The sequence below is a fragment of the Thamnophis elegans genome, chromosome 4 (assembly GCF_009769535.1).
Source record: "Thamnophis elegans isolate rThaEle1 chromosome 4, rThaEle1.pri, whole genome shotgun sequence".
Taxonomy (NCBI): domain Eukaryota; kingdom Metazoa; phylum Chordata; class Lepidosauria; order Squamata; family Colubridae; genus Thamnophis; species Thamnophis elegans.
Window position 1 is genome coordinate 142,464,763 of NC_045544.1, and position 16,030 is coordinate 142,480,792.

A 16,030-nucleotide genomic window follows, 5' to 3' on the forward strand; every position below is an offset into this window, starting at 1 on the left:
AAGGGACGAGGCTCCCCCAAGACCCCGGGCCCTTGGGGCAGGGAAGCCCCCCGCCCAGCAGTCAGAGCCCGTGCGGAAGACCCCCCTTGCAGAGCTGGGCAGCGTGCCAGGCCCCCGGCGGTCAATACAGCTTTCTCCTGCAAGCGCCTTTTCTGGAGTGTATTAATTACATTGTCGATATCTGTCTGTTTCATTAGTGTATTAAATACATGGATCAATATTATTTATATTATCCAGAGACGGTTCGAAACGGGGACATGAGGCCACAGGGCCACTTTGGCCGCGGAGGATGGGGACCCGGGGCCTCCAGGGAAGGAACAGCCCTGACCCCACCGCAGGGCCTCCGTGCTGGGAGTGGAAGCTCGGGTATAAACGGGGGTCTCCACCCGCCACTCGGAGGGAGGGGGAAGGGCTCCCTGTCGGAAGAGGGTGGTGACTTTGCATGGGCCCCAATGCAGATCGGGGCTAGAAGAAAATGCCCCCTCCCCCAAAGGCTGCCTTCCCTACCTCCACCTTCAAGTCAGCTCAGGACCCCCCCCCCCACAGCATGAGACAGAAACCCCCAAGCCTTGTCAGTCTTGGAAGTTTCTGGCCACCCCCTTTTTTTTAGCAGGGTCAGAGAGCCAGTGGGCTCAATGTCCAGGGCAAGGGTCATCCAGAGAAGCGCCCCCCCTTTCAGGATAATCTTCATATTGACCCCACCCCTTCCCCCCCCAGACTGAGCTGGGCCAATCCCCCCCCCATCACCCTCAAAATGCAGCTCCATCTTGGCACCTGTGAGCCTGGGCTGAGCCACCCCCACCCACTCAGCCGCCTGGGCACAGCGAGGGAAGGGCCCCCCAAGTGAGAATCCATTATGAAAACTAATTAATTGCTTTCCAGTAATGAGAAACAACTGGCGTTTGCATCAAGAGAACTTGGAAAACACCAAGACTTGAACACTCTTTATTAGGAAAGAAAAGGGGCACCTGCAGCCCCCCCTCCACATTTCTTCCTCTCAGGAAAAATAGGATAATTTTCTCTGCATAAAAATAGCAAAAGGGGGGGGGAGTGAGGAGGAGAGAGACTGCAGTGGGCAGCCCAAAAATGGGGTATGAACAGAAGTGAAAAACTGAAGGCGCTGCTGTGTGTGTGTGTTTGGGGTGGTGGTGGCAAGGTGTGTGTGTGTGTATGTGTGTGTATGTGTGTGTATATATATATATAGAGAGAGAGAGAGACAGAGAGGAAACTCAACGCTTATCGCCCCCCCTCAGCAGGGACCCTCCTGGTCCGGATCTGACTTTGCAGCCCATTCAACGACAAACGTGGAAGAGATCCACCCTGCATTAAGAATTCCACTCAAAACCCCCCAAAACTGTCCAGGGTGGGGGTGGAGGAGTGAGGCCGCCTGGGCTGCGCCATCCCAGCCGGGCCCTTCTGGGCCAGGGGCTCGTGGGGGCTTCTCCAGGGCAGAGGGGTCTTTGCTGCGGAGCGATGGGGGTGGTGGTGGAAGGGGAGAGGGGCCGGCGGGCCACGCCCATCTCCTGCTCTGCTCGGGGGCTCAGCCCAGCCGGGCGGCGTTCTTGCGGATGTTCATGATCAGCCTCTGGCAGTAATCGCTGAAGTTGATGGGCTTCACCTCCACGGCCGTGGCCTTCAGGCGCGACTCATCCTTGCAAAGAGAGAGAAGGCAGCTCAGCCTGGGCACTGCTGCCCCATGGGCTTTGGAGTCCCGGGCATTCAAGAACCCCTGACCCTTGTGCTGAGAAGCGGGAGGCTCCGGCAGCCTGGCCTCCACCATAGCAAACCCCCCCCCCCCGCTCCCATGGCCCCCTCCCTTCAGGGAGGCTGGAGGTAGGCTGCCCACCTGGCCCAGAGAGCCAGCAGCCCCAGAGCTCACCCCACGGCAGTCCCTGGAAATGCCCCACAAAGGGAGCTTCTGCTGTCCCATTCCCCCCCCCCAGCCCTGCCTGGTGGGATCCTGACCCATCTAGGGAAGCCCCCCCCTCCCGAACCCTGCAAGCGCTCCAGAGGGGAGGGAGGGGGGTGCAGGGTTGCAAGCACATCACAGCTGCACAATGATGCAGACCTCTCCAGCCCCCCCCACCCCCAATGCCTGCTCCCCCCCCCTCTCCCCAATCCTCTTACATTGAATGTCTCCAGCTTGACTCGGATGCGGAATTCGTGGGAGGTGAAGTTGGCGTTCTGGATGACCTCGTCGAAGGCGTGCTCGTTCTGGGCAGGAGGGAGAGACGCCCCCCCCCGTCAGTCCTCCCACCCGGTCAGAGCCTCCCGTGCCCTCACTGGCTGTGGGCGCTTTGGCTCCCAGGGGCATCGCAGGGAGGTCAGCCCCCACTCCCTTGCCATGGCTCAGCCCCCCACCCACAACGACAGGATGGAAACAGACACACGCCCCCCCCAATTGGTCTGAGAGGGAGGCCTCCTCCTTCTGGGAAAGAGCATGGCGTGGGGGGGGGGCAGTGGGAGGCTGGGCCAACTGTGCCAGCTGCTGCCACACGTCTACAAATACGGGGGAGAGTGAGGGGAGAGCCCAGGGGCCAAATTCCCTCCTGGTGCCAGAAGAGGGGCAGCCCCTGGGGGCCTCCTGACCTTCTCCTTCAGCTCCCCCAGGTAAGCCGTGTTCTGCCCGAGGATGGCCTCCGCAGACTCCTGGAAGCAGGTCAGCCACTGGTTGTCCTGGAAGTCTGCAATGTTCGCCTGGCGGAGGAAGGAAGGAAGAATTGGAGCCCTCCGGCCTCGACCCCCGACCTGCGCCCTCCTGCCCAGAGCACCCTCCATGCCCAGCCGCCTCCTCCTCCTTCTCCTCCAGAGGTCCAGTTGTGGGTCCCCTGGGGAGGAGAGGGTGGCCCAGACTCCTTCGGGATGCAACCTTCTGCCCCCAAACCGTGAGGCCGGGCAAGGGGCTGCCAGGACATGGGGCTCAGCCAGGACATGGGGCCACCCAACACTGTCCCCAGGGGAGGGAGGGAGGCTGTCAGAAGGCACCTGGCCACATGGCAAGGCAGGACAAGCCGTCTCCCGACGGCTGCATTGTGACAGCTCCCCCCATGGAGGCTTCCCTCCCTCCACCCCCCCAGGGCTGTCCAGAGGAGCTGTGGAAGAAGGCTGAAGCCCCCCATCGGGGCCAGTCCTCTTCCTCTGCCTGGGGCTCCCCAGAAGCGCCACTACAAACCCAGGCTCCCCATTTGATTTGGGGTCTCCCAAATGAGGGAGCTTGAACCCCGGATGCTTTCATGCCGGGTCTCGGGCACCTTTGCCTTTCACCCCAAAGGCCTGGGATGGGGGGGTGGGCAGAGGGGGCACCCAGCTCCTCCCATGGGGGAGGGGGGGCTGTCGCACCTGAAGACTGAACCCAGGACGCCTCTGCCCTGGAGCAGGTCCCTTCCCCAGGTGCCCCTCGCCAGCCCTTCCAGCTGCCCTCCTGGCTGGGACTCACCGAGAGGATCATGCGGTACTTGAAGTTGGGGAACTCCCGGTCGCATTTCTCGCAGCGGTAGAGGCCGTTCTGCTCATCCACCACCTTCTTGTTGCAGTCCTGGGTGGGGCAGGCCTGGTACATGCAGTTCTCCTTGCGCAGGTACACCACCGTGCCCACGCAGCTGAAGTAGTCCGCCTGGCATGGGGAGGGGGGAGGAGGGCTGGTGGGGAGGCCCAGAGGCTGCGCCAGGCCCTGCCCCGCACCCACCACGCAGTCCCTGCACCCTGGGCTGCCCAGAAGGCCACGGCTCCACGGAATCCCGTTGCCAGCCACCCCGTGGCATGAAGAGCCGACCCCAGAATGCAGGCAGCCGTCCAAAGTCACAAGGGCAATGAGAGGAAGCCGCTTCCCCCCCCCGCTGGCCGCCTGGTCAAATTGGCCGGTAGTTACGGCAGCCCCGCCTGGCTGACGGGACCCCAGCGGAACAGAAGCCCCAGGTGGGTGGGAGGGGCCTCGGAGGTCTCCCAGCCCAACCCCCCGCTTGGCCAGGACCGTTCCAAGGAAGGGAGCTGGATTCGCTTAACAACGGGGCTGCTTAATAACTGCTTCACTTAGCAACAGAAACATTGGCTCCGTTGTGGCCGTAAGTGCAGGGGGGGGGTCTCCTCTTCCGTTGATTGTGAGATATTGAAGAGAGACCAGGGAAGCCCCCCCCCCATCTCACCTTGTCTCCCTGGCCCAGGTTCTCCGCCTTGGCCTCGCTCAGGGTCTTCCAGTTGGAGCTGCCCCCGGGCGCCAGGCCCCCCCGCCCCGAAGAGATGGAGACGCACTCCTGGTGCTGCCCTTCCGAGTCAAACCTGGAGGAAAAGGGGCCTTTATTCCCAGAGGAAGCATTGGGGAGGGGTGGGGGGTGTTTCCCTCCATGAGCCACACGGGAAATGATTGCAGGGTCCGGCACGGATGGGTCACCCAAAGGGCCCGGCAGGATCGGCCCCCTTCTCATTCGGACCTGAGTGGCCTATAACCGGGGAAGCCAAGAGCCGCCTTGCCTGGCTGGTCTCTGCACTGTGGCTGCTCCCCGGAGGGAAGGCAGCGGGGCCTCGGCCAGGGGAGGGCAGCCAGGAAACCTGGGAGGAAGCTGCCCGGCCCAAGACGGAGCCGGGAGCAGCCGGACTGCCCTGCCAGCCCAACCCTCCAACTGGCCTGCCTGGCCCAGGCGGCAGAGAGGCCTCCGTGACAGGGGGAGGCCGCAGCTCAGCCACAGCCGGCAGGGTCCCTGGGAGCCTCAGCCCTGCTGAGGGGGAGGAGGTTGGGTTTGAAGAGGGAGAAGTTCCTGCGGCCCCTGGCGCTCCTACCCAGCCACCCTCTGCATCACTGCCTCACTCTCTTGGGGAAGGACGACGGGGGCTCCCAAACGGCTGCCCTCACGGCTTCCTCCCAGGCAGACAGGCTGCGGCCACCCAGAAGGCAGCAGGAGGGCAGCCCCCCCCCCCGCCCACAGGGAAAAGGCCCACTGTGGGTTCAGCCGATTCATGGGCTCACCTCCCCCTCTGAGCACAGGCAGCAGCCCCGTCCCCACCCTGGACCTTCAGCTCCTCCCCACCTTCCTGGGGAACCTGACCCCCATTCTCTGAACAGGCTTGGGGTGGGCTGCCCCCTGGAGGCCTCAGCAGCTCAATCTGGAGAGGGGGGCAGAGGAGGGCCGGCCGTCCCTTCAGTCTCCCCTGAACCACAGGGCGACTGGACCGGCACCGCACACCCCTGGCTGCTCGGCCTCCCTGCCTGCCCCACCGACCGACCGAACCGCCAGGGGCGCAGAGCAAACTTACCAGCCCCGCAGCTTGAAGGCCTGTGGGCAGTCGGGGTTCAGCAGGAGGGTGCTGGAGGAAACCACAGAGAGGCTCCGCCCCCCAAAGTCCGAGACTCGGGCCCCCCGGATGGCCACCACCGGCTGCCGGGAGCCGTCAAACTTCTCCGCCTGCAGAGCCGGGAGGGAGGAGAGGCCGTCAGGGCAGCCTTGGGGGGGGGGGGGGGGGCTGGAGCCAGGAGAGCCTTGAAGGGCCAAGAAGAGCTGCTTGTCCCGTTTCCCCCCCCCGGCCCCTGTGGAGAGCAGGGAGAGCTTCCCCTTAGCCCCCCTGCCCTGGGCCCCAGCAGTCCTAAGCCCAGCCTGGTGGGGAAGCAGCGCCCCAGTGGCCCCAGCACTTACGTCCGCGCCCCAGAGAGTGACGGTCACGGTCTTGCCCGACGTGTCCACCAGGTGCAGCTCCCTCTTGCAGACCTCCCGGTTGGAAGACTTGATGGTGACCGTCTGGGTCCCCTCGAAGCTCTTGCAGACCCCGATGACGTCTGGGAAAGAAGGCCAGGCTGAACCCCCCCTCACCCCCCAGGAGGGATCCCATCCTCTGCTGCCCTTCTCAGCCTCCCTCCCCCCCCAACAACAGAGAACCTCGGCTTCAGCCCCAGGAGCTCCCTGGTCCACAAGGAGGGCGGCTCCCCTGCCCGGGTGGGGGGGGGGCAGCGCCCTTGCAGGCCCCCTGGACGCAGCCTCCCTCCCTGGGCATCTGGCCCCCGAAAGGGGAGCTCGGGGCAGCTTCTCTGGCGGCAGCCAACACAGCCCCGGGGGGGGGGGCCCTCATGCCGCAGCGGCTGTTAACGGGTGGGGCTTTTCGCCAAAGCTGGAGCTGCGCAGCCCCCCCAGTCCCACCCGAGAGTGCGAATGGGCCCCCGTGGGCGCACTCCTGGCAACGGGGCCAACTCACCCACGAGGGAGTCCTTGCTGGCGCTCTCCAAGTCCCCGATGGCCACAAAGTCGAACTGGACGGAGGGCAGGTGCCCGGCGTCCTCGCAGGGAACGACGGAGGTCTCGTTGGAGAAGGTGATCTCGTAGTCGTTCTTCACGGAGGTGTACTGTTTGTTGGCCGTCTTCAGGTTCCCCTTGGAGAAGTAGTAGACCTGAGGAGGAGGTGGAGAGGGGGGCCTTGAGGGGCAGCTCAGCAGGGGAGTCGCTAAGCGAGGACCAGCCACTGCAGGCGGCTCTTCCGCCAGGCCCCACGCTCAGAGCTTCAACCCTCCCAACACACTCCCCCACACACACCTTGTTCAGCTCCAGGAGAGGGAAGAACTTGTCCACTTGGTCGTTAAAGGCCGTTGCTCGGATCTCCCCCTGGAGAAGAAGAAGCAGGAGGCTCAGGGAGGCGGTTAACTCCAGGGAGGCCCCAGGGCAGCCCCTTGACCAGGCCTCTGGCCATGGGGCCCCACCCGTCCTGATTGCCCGTTCTGGACAGGCTGCCCGCAGCGATCAACTCCAAAGAGAAGCACGTGGGGGAAGATCTAGCGGGTAAAACAGCCCCCCACCAAAGCCAGCAGCCCCCCCACCCCCCCTCTTCCACAGAGCTGGAAAGGGCCAGGGGAGCTTAGAACTGGCCCCTCCTCCTGTGCCCACTTCAAGGCCTCTGCCCAGGCGAAGTGCCGCCTTCCAGGGGGGTTGAGGGGACGGCAGCCGGTCCTGCCCACAGCCGTCCAGCCCGTGATGCTCCGCCTTCCCAGAACAGCCCCCAGGGCCCCCCCAAGGCAGCCCGGCACTCACGCTCTCGTCCACCATCTCTATGGAGAAGAGCTTCCCTTCCCCGCGGGAGTTGCTCCAGGTGCGGATCTGGCCCTTCTGGGTCACCCGGGCACAAATGGTCCACCTGGAGAGACACACACAGCAGCCACAGAGGGAGCTGGACCGGCTCCTCTGGCAGGACAGACCCCGAGGCCCCCAGCCCCAGCGGGAGCCCAGGCCGGCCCACCCTCCACATGGCAACACGGCCCCCAGGCACTTCAGCCCTGCCCCCACCCTTCCCTTCCGGGGCTCGTAGGCTACTGAGATTCTTGTAACGGTTTGTATTTCTGGCTTTATTATTATGGGCCCCGATTCCCCCGGAAGTAATTTAGCCTTTGGGTTTGTTGAACCGCCCCATTCCCCAACAACTGAGATGTGGCCTCTGCAGCCCAGTACTCCAGAATCAATCACCGCCCCCCGGCAGGGCATGGTCCCACCACCGCTGCTGGGCCGCACAAAGGAAGGGGACGCCGGGAGGGCCGGTGGCCAGGGCAGCCTTCCACTTACTTGGACTGGTAAGGGTTCAGGCTGGCGATGGGCACCACTTTGACCTGAGAGCCCCCCGGGGTGCTCAGGAGGCTGCTGCTCCCCGCCTTCCCCAGCAGTTTGGAAGAACCTGGGATAAAGCAAAGTTTCCCACGTCATCGCTGGTACCTGGGCTGCTGCCAAGCCCCCAAGCAGCTGCCCCGGGACGCCCGGGGACCGACTCTGTCCCCCGGAGAAAGGGGCCCTTCAGTAGCCAGCAACGCCCTGCCCCCCCCCCATACAGGTCATCTGGCACCAGGGGAGAGCCAAGGCCGCCCCCTCTGAGCAACTAAGGACGGCGTCCTCGGGAAACAGACCCCCATTTCTGGCCTAGGAGAGACCCCTCCCCCTTCACTGCTCCCACAGGGAACTAACCTCCCCCCCCCCAGAAGCCCAGGCATGGAGGGGCTCTGGCCTACAAAGGGCCCCAGGCCCTCCGGGGACTCAGCTCCCAGGGCCTTGCTGGAGCCTGTCCCTGCACAAATGGCCCAAAATGTCGGTTCCTGCACTTGGGGGGGAGGGAGGGTCTCCCTGGAAAGAATGAAGCTGTCTGTCACCTGCCAAGGCCAGGCAGGCTCTGCTCCTGGAGCAGCAATTAACATCCCCGCCTGCGATAATTATCTGCCAGCTCTGCAGATGACGGATCCTTTATTATTCATTAAGCTCTGCTGTGACCTGACGACGGGGCTGAGGAATGGTTTTTTCAGTTCTGTGCCAGCTTCCCTTTCCAGCTGGGAGTCCCCCGCCTCTAACAAAAGGCCCCCGGCCACCCGGACGCCAGCCCAGCTCAGGGCCAGGGGCCCATCAAAGCAGCGGGAGAAGCCACGGGACCCTCTGGTGGCCCTCTGCCTGGCTGGGGGCTTCCCTTTGGGGGCCCAGAGACAGAAACAGAGGCCTGTTTCAGGGTGCCCGTCTGTCCCTTCTTTCCAGGGGGCAGCTTTTCCAGCAGGGCCCCTCCCCTGCCACTCACTCCATGGGGCAGGGTGGGTGGGGGGGAGACTGGCTTTGGGGACGGTGCCCCTCCCTCCTGGCGGCCACATGCAGCTCCCTCTGTGACACGGCCTCCGGGGGGGGGGGGGGGGGACAGCTGCCCCGAAGGCCTCCCCCGTCTCTGAAGGGCCGAAAAGAGGCTGGAGCCGGACGCTCGGCTGCTGCTCCCAGCCCTGGGTTTGAAGAGAAGCAGAGCCGAAGGAGAAGCAACCCCCCCCCCAAAGGCCCTTCCACCCCTCACCTGCATCCGGAGACCCCCTCTGGAGCCCCGCTGGCTTCCCTGGGAAAGGGCTGGTTGCTGGGCTGGTGGCCACGGGCTGCCTCTCTGCTTGTCCAGCTGCTGTTCGGGGGAGAGGAGGGTTTTGTGGGGCGAGTGGCCCAGCGCTCTCCCTGCGGACACCCACACAGGCCGGGAGAGGCCTCACTGCGCCTGAATCCCCCCACCCCCACCGGGGACCCCTCCTTCCCCCTCTGCCCCCCTCAGAGCAAAGGGGGCATCGACTCGGGCAAAACAAGAAGGGGGCACGCCAATGTCCGGGGGGGGGGGCAGGAAGCCTGTGGCCCCCACTCAGGACCTTTCAGTGGCCTGGAACCGCTGCGCCCCCAGACTGATGGGGCGGGGTCCTTAGGGGCTCACGGGGCAGAAAACCGGCCCTTCTTAAGGAAATGGGGCCCATGCAAGGGATCCTCTCTCACCCGCCGGCTGGGGCCCTTCGGTCTGCCCGAGGAAGGAGGCCCCAACCCAGAGAGGCTGGGGCTCCTTCGGCTTGAGAGGCAGGGAGGAACAGGGGAAGCCAAGGGAAGCTGCAAGCCCCAAATCCCCCCCCCCCCCCATTTAGCCAGAGAGGCTCCTTTGAAGCGTTCCAACCCCCCCCCCCATCCCTAGGGAAGCAGGAGGAGGGTGCAGGCCACCTGCAGGGACTGACCCAGCCGGCCCTTTGGGGGATTGCCTGGAAAACACCTGAAGCCTCTCCGGCCGGCTGATGCGGAGGCCCACCTGGCCCCTTGACCCCAATCCCAGCCTCTTCACCTGCTTCTCCAGCTCGCCCAAGGGGTTTCCAGCCAAAGCCGGGGCTGCCGCTGCCCCCAGTTGGGGCAACTAGGGCAGAGCTGGGGCTGGCGGGGGAGCTCCACTCAAAGCCCCCCCCCCAAGCACACCGGCCTTCTCTCGCCTGTCGCACGGCCTGCCTCCCCCAGGACGGCTGATGGGAAATCGGCTGGCATACCCTGAGCCCCCCCCTTTCCTGGACAGAGCCCCCCCCATGCTCCCTGCGGAAAGGCACCACCGGGGGGGGGGGCCTTGAGCAAGCGACACCCTCCCCATCCCTGGCAGAGGGCCGGAGCTGCTCTGAGCACCCCACGGGAGCCCCCAAGGAGAGCCAAGCCTTGTGGCAAACCCAGGCTCCCCCCCCCACTGCTGCTGCCCCCCCCCAGGACAATGCGGAAGAGCCCCTCTGCAGCCCTCGGGAGGCTCCTCTTCCGGCCCCTGCTGTCCCTTATTCTTCTCTGAACTTCCCTCCCACCCTTGCAGAGGGGGCACTTCAGGCGCCCGACGAGGATGTGAAGCAGGCGAATGGATTTCTGCTCCAAGTGGAGGGGGTGCAGCGCTAAAGGTGTGAGATGATCTCAGCGGAGCGATTTCTGCAGAACTTCCTCCCTGGCGCTCTGCCCGAGAGTGGGGAGCCAGCGCAGCCCCCGTCCCTCCCTCTGGGCCCCCCCAGTGGAAAGCCTCTCTTACGCACGCACGCCCTGTGTGCTCATACAGGGGGGGTGTTTGCCAGCTGCTCTCCAGCCCCACTCCCAGGGGGGGGGAGGGGTCCCTTTTCTGGCATGCCAGTGGGCACCTTCAGAGCACTTGGCGGCCCAAAGGGGACCAGCTCAACTGGTGGGGAGGCATTGGGAGGGGGAGCCTCCACAGCGGCCCTTTCAGGACAAAAGTAGTCCAAGGAGGGAGGAGGAAGGGGAACAGATTCCACGGAACCACAGAGGCCACGGAGCTGCTGTGGGGCTCCCTCCTACATCAGGCAGCGCAAGAGGCACGGAGAGCCGCCTGCCAGGGCTCCAGGCGGGAGGGAGGGGCCCGGCTTGCTTCACGCAGGCAGCTCCACCTCCGATTTCCAGGCCGGAGGGAGCAGCGACTCTGCCAAAGCCTCCAGGGTGAGGGGCGACCTCAGCTGAGCAGTCCAGGGGGGGGGAGGGGCTCTGCTTAGTGGCCTCTCTGCAGTCGGCCGGCAGGACAAACTACATGCCTCCCCCCTCCCTCCCGGGAATCAGGGAGAGGGGTGTGTGGGGAGTGGTGCCCGCAAGGCCCACGCAGCCACTGGGGTCAGGGATTCCAGAAGGGCTTCAGCTCAAGGGATCCCCAAGGCCGACCTGCTCTGACCCCCCGAACAGAAAGAGCTCCTTGGGCTGCCCCTGTCCTGCGATGGGCCCAGGCAACGGATGCCCCAGTGCAGCTGGACCCAAACCCTGGACAGCAATGAGGAGAGCTGAACAAATCAATGCAGCCGGGAGAGCCACACTCCGCTCCCTCCCCCAAAGTGGGGGTCCTGGGATTCTAGGAGCCCCCCACTCCCCTCGGCCCCTCCGTTTCAGGAAACGGCTGGCGAGGGTTTAAAGCGCCAGAGTTAAAAGAAGCCGGGCCCAACTCCCATGCGCCCCACGGGCTCTCACAGCTCTTGGGAGGCGCCAGAGGGAGCCCCTGCGGACGGGGTGGGCGACCTCAGGGAAGGGCTGAGCTGGTGCCCCTGCCTGGCGCCCCTCCCTGGGCAGAGAGACCATGGGCCACCCAGAGCATTTGATCTCTTCACCCCGAGGCAACGTTCGTCTACCCACGAGGCTCCCCTGTGGCTCAGCCACAAATCACGGCCGGTCACGGTTCTTGAAGTGGGCCTGTCCCCTGCGGCTCCAAGCCCACGAATGCCACCTGCTGCGGCTCCTGCTGGGCCCTGTGATTCCATGCCCATCCCCCCTCCCTCAAATACCTACCCCAATGAAGATCAGGAGAGGCAGGAGGGGCAGGAAAGCAGCCATGTTTAAGCCAGGTTCAAAGGCTCCGGGCAAAAGGCAGCTGCCAAGGGCCAGCCAGGAAAGGCGGTTTACCTTCGGTGTACGGCACCGGATTCCCAATCTTGGCGGGGACCGCATGACCCGGCCGCAGAACCTCCATTTCCATCAGGACCACCACTCGCCTGCAAGGAGAAAAAGGGGCTGGCTCCAGGGGGCTGCCGGAGGGGCCCACCGGGAGAATCCTAAGCCAGCCTCCCCTCGGATTCTCCCCATCAGCCAGAAACGGCTCCCGGGGACCCTGGCTTCCCCGCTTCTTTTAGGGCTAAAAAGGAAGGCGCTTATCGAGAGCTGAAAAGGAGGCCAGGCGGAGGGAGCTTGCTGGACCCTCAGGCCCCCTCAGAGGCAGCCCGTAACGGACAGAGGCAACGGCCGAAGCAGGCAGAGGGCCCAGGTGGGCTGAGCTCCCGGCTGGCACTGCAGAGGCCACCCGAGGGAGCCCCATGGCCACCGCAGTCTGGCTCCTCTACCGATCCCAGAGTGTTTTCCAGGCACAAGGCGAAGGGCGCACAGAGCCCAGGACCATCAGCCCATCCGAAGGGCCCCGGGGGGCTGCCCAGCAAAAGCGGCATGGAGGGTCGAGGCGGTCAGACTGGCAGTCACAAACACCCGAAGGGCAGAGCCTCCTTGGAGGGAGAGCCAGGCTGAAGTCAGAGCCTGGATCTCCCCCCCCAAAAAAAACCTTCTCTCTGGCAGAGGCTCTCAAGGGCTGCGGAGCCCCTTCCCTCTCGGTGCCCGAGTTGCCCGCTTGAAGGTGACCTCGCCCTCCCCATTTTGCAACTCACGGAGCCGTTCTTTCCTCTGCCTCCTCCAAGCGCTTCCCGGCCTGCCTGGTGCCAGGAGAGACGCCAAGCGGGAAGTCGCATCGGCTTCGCTTCCATCCCCCCCAGGCTCGGCTTATGACCTTCCAGTCTCCCGCAAGGAGGGGCTGGAGGCGAACAGCCGGCTGTCTTGCTCTCCCACAAGAGGACAGGCGCTTCCATGCACCACCTGACTGGCGCCCAGCCCCCTGCCCGGACTCTGCCCCAGTTCCTGTGAGGACGCAGTGGTCCTGCCTCGGCCCACAGTGACCAGTGGGGAGACCCTGCACGGCGGCCAAGAACAGCCCACATGCACATCCCCACACGGGCTGAGGGCCACGGGACCCAGCCCTCCACTGAGAACCCACCTAGCTCCCCTTCCCATCTCGCCCGTTCCCCACTCAGCTATGGGCTGGGTGCAGGAGGGGCCCCTCAGTGGCCCTGCATTTGGCACCACAGCTGGTCTTCCCTCCCCCCCTCCGCCTGCCCTGTGCTTTGCCTGATTTGGTGCCCCCCCTCCTGATCTCCACACCAAAGAGCCTCCCCCCCTCCCAGCTGTAAGGGAGCTGCCTGCAATGATCTTGGGGTCCCTTTGGTGCCCCTGAAGCATCCTTCTGAAGGGGAGGGACCAGGCCCCCTCCAAGCGTGTATCACCACCGATTTGCAGAAGGCTGTAAGGATATTGATCTCTCTCTCTTTTCTTTTGCCAACGCCTTGAGCCGGGTGGCATTTTCATGGCGCTGTCTACTACGATTCCTTTCTGGGCCAGCTCCTGCCCACTCAGATGCCATTCAAAGGTAAGTTGGGCTGACAGAAGAGAATGTTTGTACTCAGGGTTGAGCTGCGGGGTCCCTGGGGCTCTCTGAGCTCGGTTGCTTTCTTGCAGACGTTTCACACACACACACCCGTCCCAACTAGGGAAGAGTTTTGGTCACCACACTATAAAAAGAAGGTTGAGACTCTAGAAATAGTGCAGAGAAGAGCAAGCAGAATGATCGGGGGACTAGAGGCTCAAACAGACGATGAAGGACCAGGGGAGACAGGAGAGCATCTTCCAATAGTTGAGGGGCCGCCCCAAAGAGGAGGAAGGGAGGCAACCTATTCTCCAAAGCACCCGAAGGCCAGAGAAGGAATAATGGATGGAAACTGACCAAGGAGAGATTCAACCTGGAAATAAAGAAGGAATTTCCAGACAGTGAAGAACAATCAACCAGTGAAAGAGAAGCTGCCTTTGGAAGTTGTGGGAGCTTCATCCCTGGAGGCTTCCAAGAAGAGACTGGACTGCCATCGCTCAGAAATGGCGTAGTGGGGTCTCCTCCTTGGACGGTTGGACTAGATGACCTCCAAGGTCCCTTCCAACTCTGTTAGATCATCTGCTCCCTCCTTTGATAATTAAATGTCTTTGAGAAAAGAAAGGAGCTCAGAGGGCACCAAGGACCTCGCAGGGGTTGGGATTTCTGTACCTTCCTCCCACAAGAGGCATCCTTTGTGTTGCCCTCGACCCGGAACCTGCCCGCCTCTCCTACAACCAAAGTTAGTTTGAACCCAGAGCTGCAGCTGAGTGCCTCAGCCTAAGCCCTCTTTCTTTCGGCTTCTGTCTTCAGGCCTTCTCACCCTCAGGAGGGGCCAGACGGGAGACGTTGGGCGGGGGGGGGCTTGGTGGCACAATTACTGGCAATTCTGGCTTGTTATTCTGTGAGAACACAACAAAGTCGCATCTCCCCCTAAAGCAGGGGAGAGCTCCCCCCCCCGTTCCCCCCTCTTTTCTCACCCTCTGTGCGCCAGGAATGATTCAGTGATTTCCGTGGGCGGATGGAAATGGGGACATGTGTCATTTCACAGACGCATCCGAACCATCCTCCCTCCCCTCAGGCACCCTCGGGGGACCCCCTCCCCAATCCTTCCTTCCGGACTCAGCCGTTACCTTCCGTCCTTCAGAGTGTTCACGATGAAGCGGTCAATCTGGCAAATGGCATTGGCGGTCAAGCTCTGGTCATCCACCAGAGGGTTCAGCTGGGTGGCCAGCATGAAAGCTGCAAAGGGAAGAGCGGCAGGCGTGAGGACATCTGGAAGGCCGGAAGTGCTCTCCCCACACAGAGAAGTGTAAAAGCTCGGCTGCCTTTCACCCGTCGTCCGATGAGGGGCCCAGGCGCAAACCAGCCTTTCCTTTCGCAAGCCGGATTGGATCAAAGGTTTGCAATACAATCCGTGGCATTGCTGCAGGGTCGCAATCATCCAAAGGGCCAACGGCTTTTTAATTTTGGGGCCTTGCGCTGGAGCCTCTATGCACCGAACCCCTCCTGCTCTTCCCTGGCTGAGCCTCCCCGCCCAGAGCCCCCTCACAAGCAGAGCCAGGGCAAGAAGGGGGTCCCGAGGAGCGCTGGGCTGCCCTGGGCGAGAGGCCTCGGGGTGCCGACCAGGGCTGCCCTGTTGAACAGGCCCTGGCCTCCGGCCGAGGCAAGCGGCTCCTCTTCCCGGAGCATTTGCCCTCACCAGCCCCTTCCTACATTTATAGGCCTCCTGCAGCGCCCGCTCCCACCAGGGCCTCAGGCACCCATCAGCCCTCCCATCCGAGGGGCTTTGGGAAGGATTTCGATCCCTCTGAACTTGATGGGAAGCCTTGTGCTTGTTCCCGGGGTCCTCAGCACAGGGAGGGGGAGGAGGAATGGCTGAACCGGAGATCTTCCCAGGGGATACGGCCGTCCCCCCCCACCCCGAGGCTGCTCTTCCACCCCCACCCCACGCCTGGGAGGGTCCCTTCACTGACAAGCAGGTGCTGATCCCTCAGGACCCCTTGTCCTCCCTCCGAAGCCCCCCAAGGCGCCTGGGTGCTTACAGGAGAGGGTGTTGACGCCGTCGCTCATCAGCATCCGGTAGCGAGGGGGCCCGTTCCCCGTGGAGATGGGGCGGATGCTCTGCGGGGAGAAACGCAGCTGGCTCAGCTGGGGGGCTCCTTCCCAACCGCAGGGCTGCCTTTGGTGGCAGGGAAGGCGTCTCCTCAACCGTACGGACGAAAACCGGACCCAGCGCTCCAAATACATGGCCAGTCCTTGACTTACGGCCACAAAATTTCCGTTGTTAAGTGAGACAGTTAAGCGAGTGTTCCCTCATTTTACGACCTTTCCTGCCAGGGTTGCTAAGTGAGTCACTGCAGTTGTCTAGTGGCACGGTTGTTAAGTGAGTCAGGCTCCCCCATGGTCGCAAAAGGGACTCACGTGACGCCCCAGACACTGAAACCGTCGTAGGTTCAGGCCGAGTGACCGTGGGGCGGGGGGGGGGGGGAGGCCGGAAGGGTCACTGAGCGGGAGAAGCGTCGTGGGGGGACGGGGGGGGCTACTCACGATCAGCTGCAGCACCGGCCGCTCCACCGGCTCCGCCTGCAGCAGCATGGCCTGCAATGGGGGGGGGGGGGAGAGAAAGAGAGAGAGTCGGCGGGGGAGGCCGAGGGGGGGCCCGGGAGACACCCCCCCCACTCCCCCCGGGACGGGGCCGGCCTCGCTCACCGCGATGGAGCCCTCGCTCAGCCTCGCCGCCGCCGCCGCCATCCCGCCTCCTCCTGCTGCCTCCTCCTCTTCCTCCTCCCGCGCGCGCTCTGCCGGGCCCCGCCCGCCGCTGTCACGTGGCCCC

General features: G+C 63.9%; 1 protein-coding gene across 2 annotated transcripts; it reads right to left on the reverse strand.

The window, feature by feature from the left end:
* Positions 1-931: 931 nt before the first annotated feature.
* On the reverse strand, positions 932-15,988 carry RPA1 (replication protein A1). Of its 2 annotated transcripts, none has more exons than XM_032215749.1 (17): positions 15,907-15,988; positions 15,745-15,795; positions 15,240-15,318; positions 14,328-14,436; positions 11,640-11,728; positions 8,779-8,874; positions 7,530-7,638; positions 7,005-7,107; positions 6,513-6,581; positions 6,178-6,370; positions 5,625-5,764; positions 5,248-5,396; positions 4,143-4,275; positions 3,437-3,613; positions 2,590-2,697; positions 2,128-2,214; positions 932-1,651 (listed from the first exon to the last, which is right to left on the reverse strand). In XM_032215749.1, the coding sequence occupies exons 1-17, from the start codon at positions 15,946-15,948 to the stop codon at positions 1,541-1,543; spliced, it is 1,845 nt and encodes a 614-aa protein (XP_032071640.1). In that variant the 5' UTR covers positions 15,949-15,988; the 3' UTR covers positions 932-1,540. The 2 variants fall into 2 exon arrangements, with proteins under 2 accessions (XP_032071640.1, XP_032071639.1); XM_032215748.1 differs by having other exon boundaries at positions 8,779-8,877.
* Between the last annotated feature and the right edge of the window lie 42 nt (positions 15,989-16,030).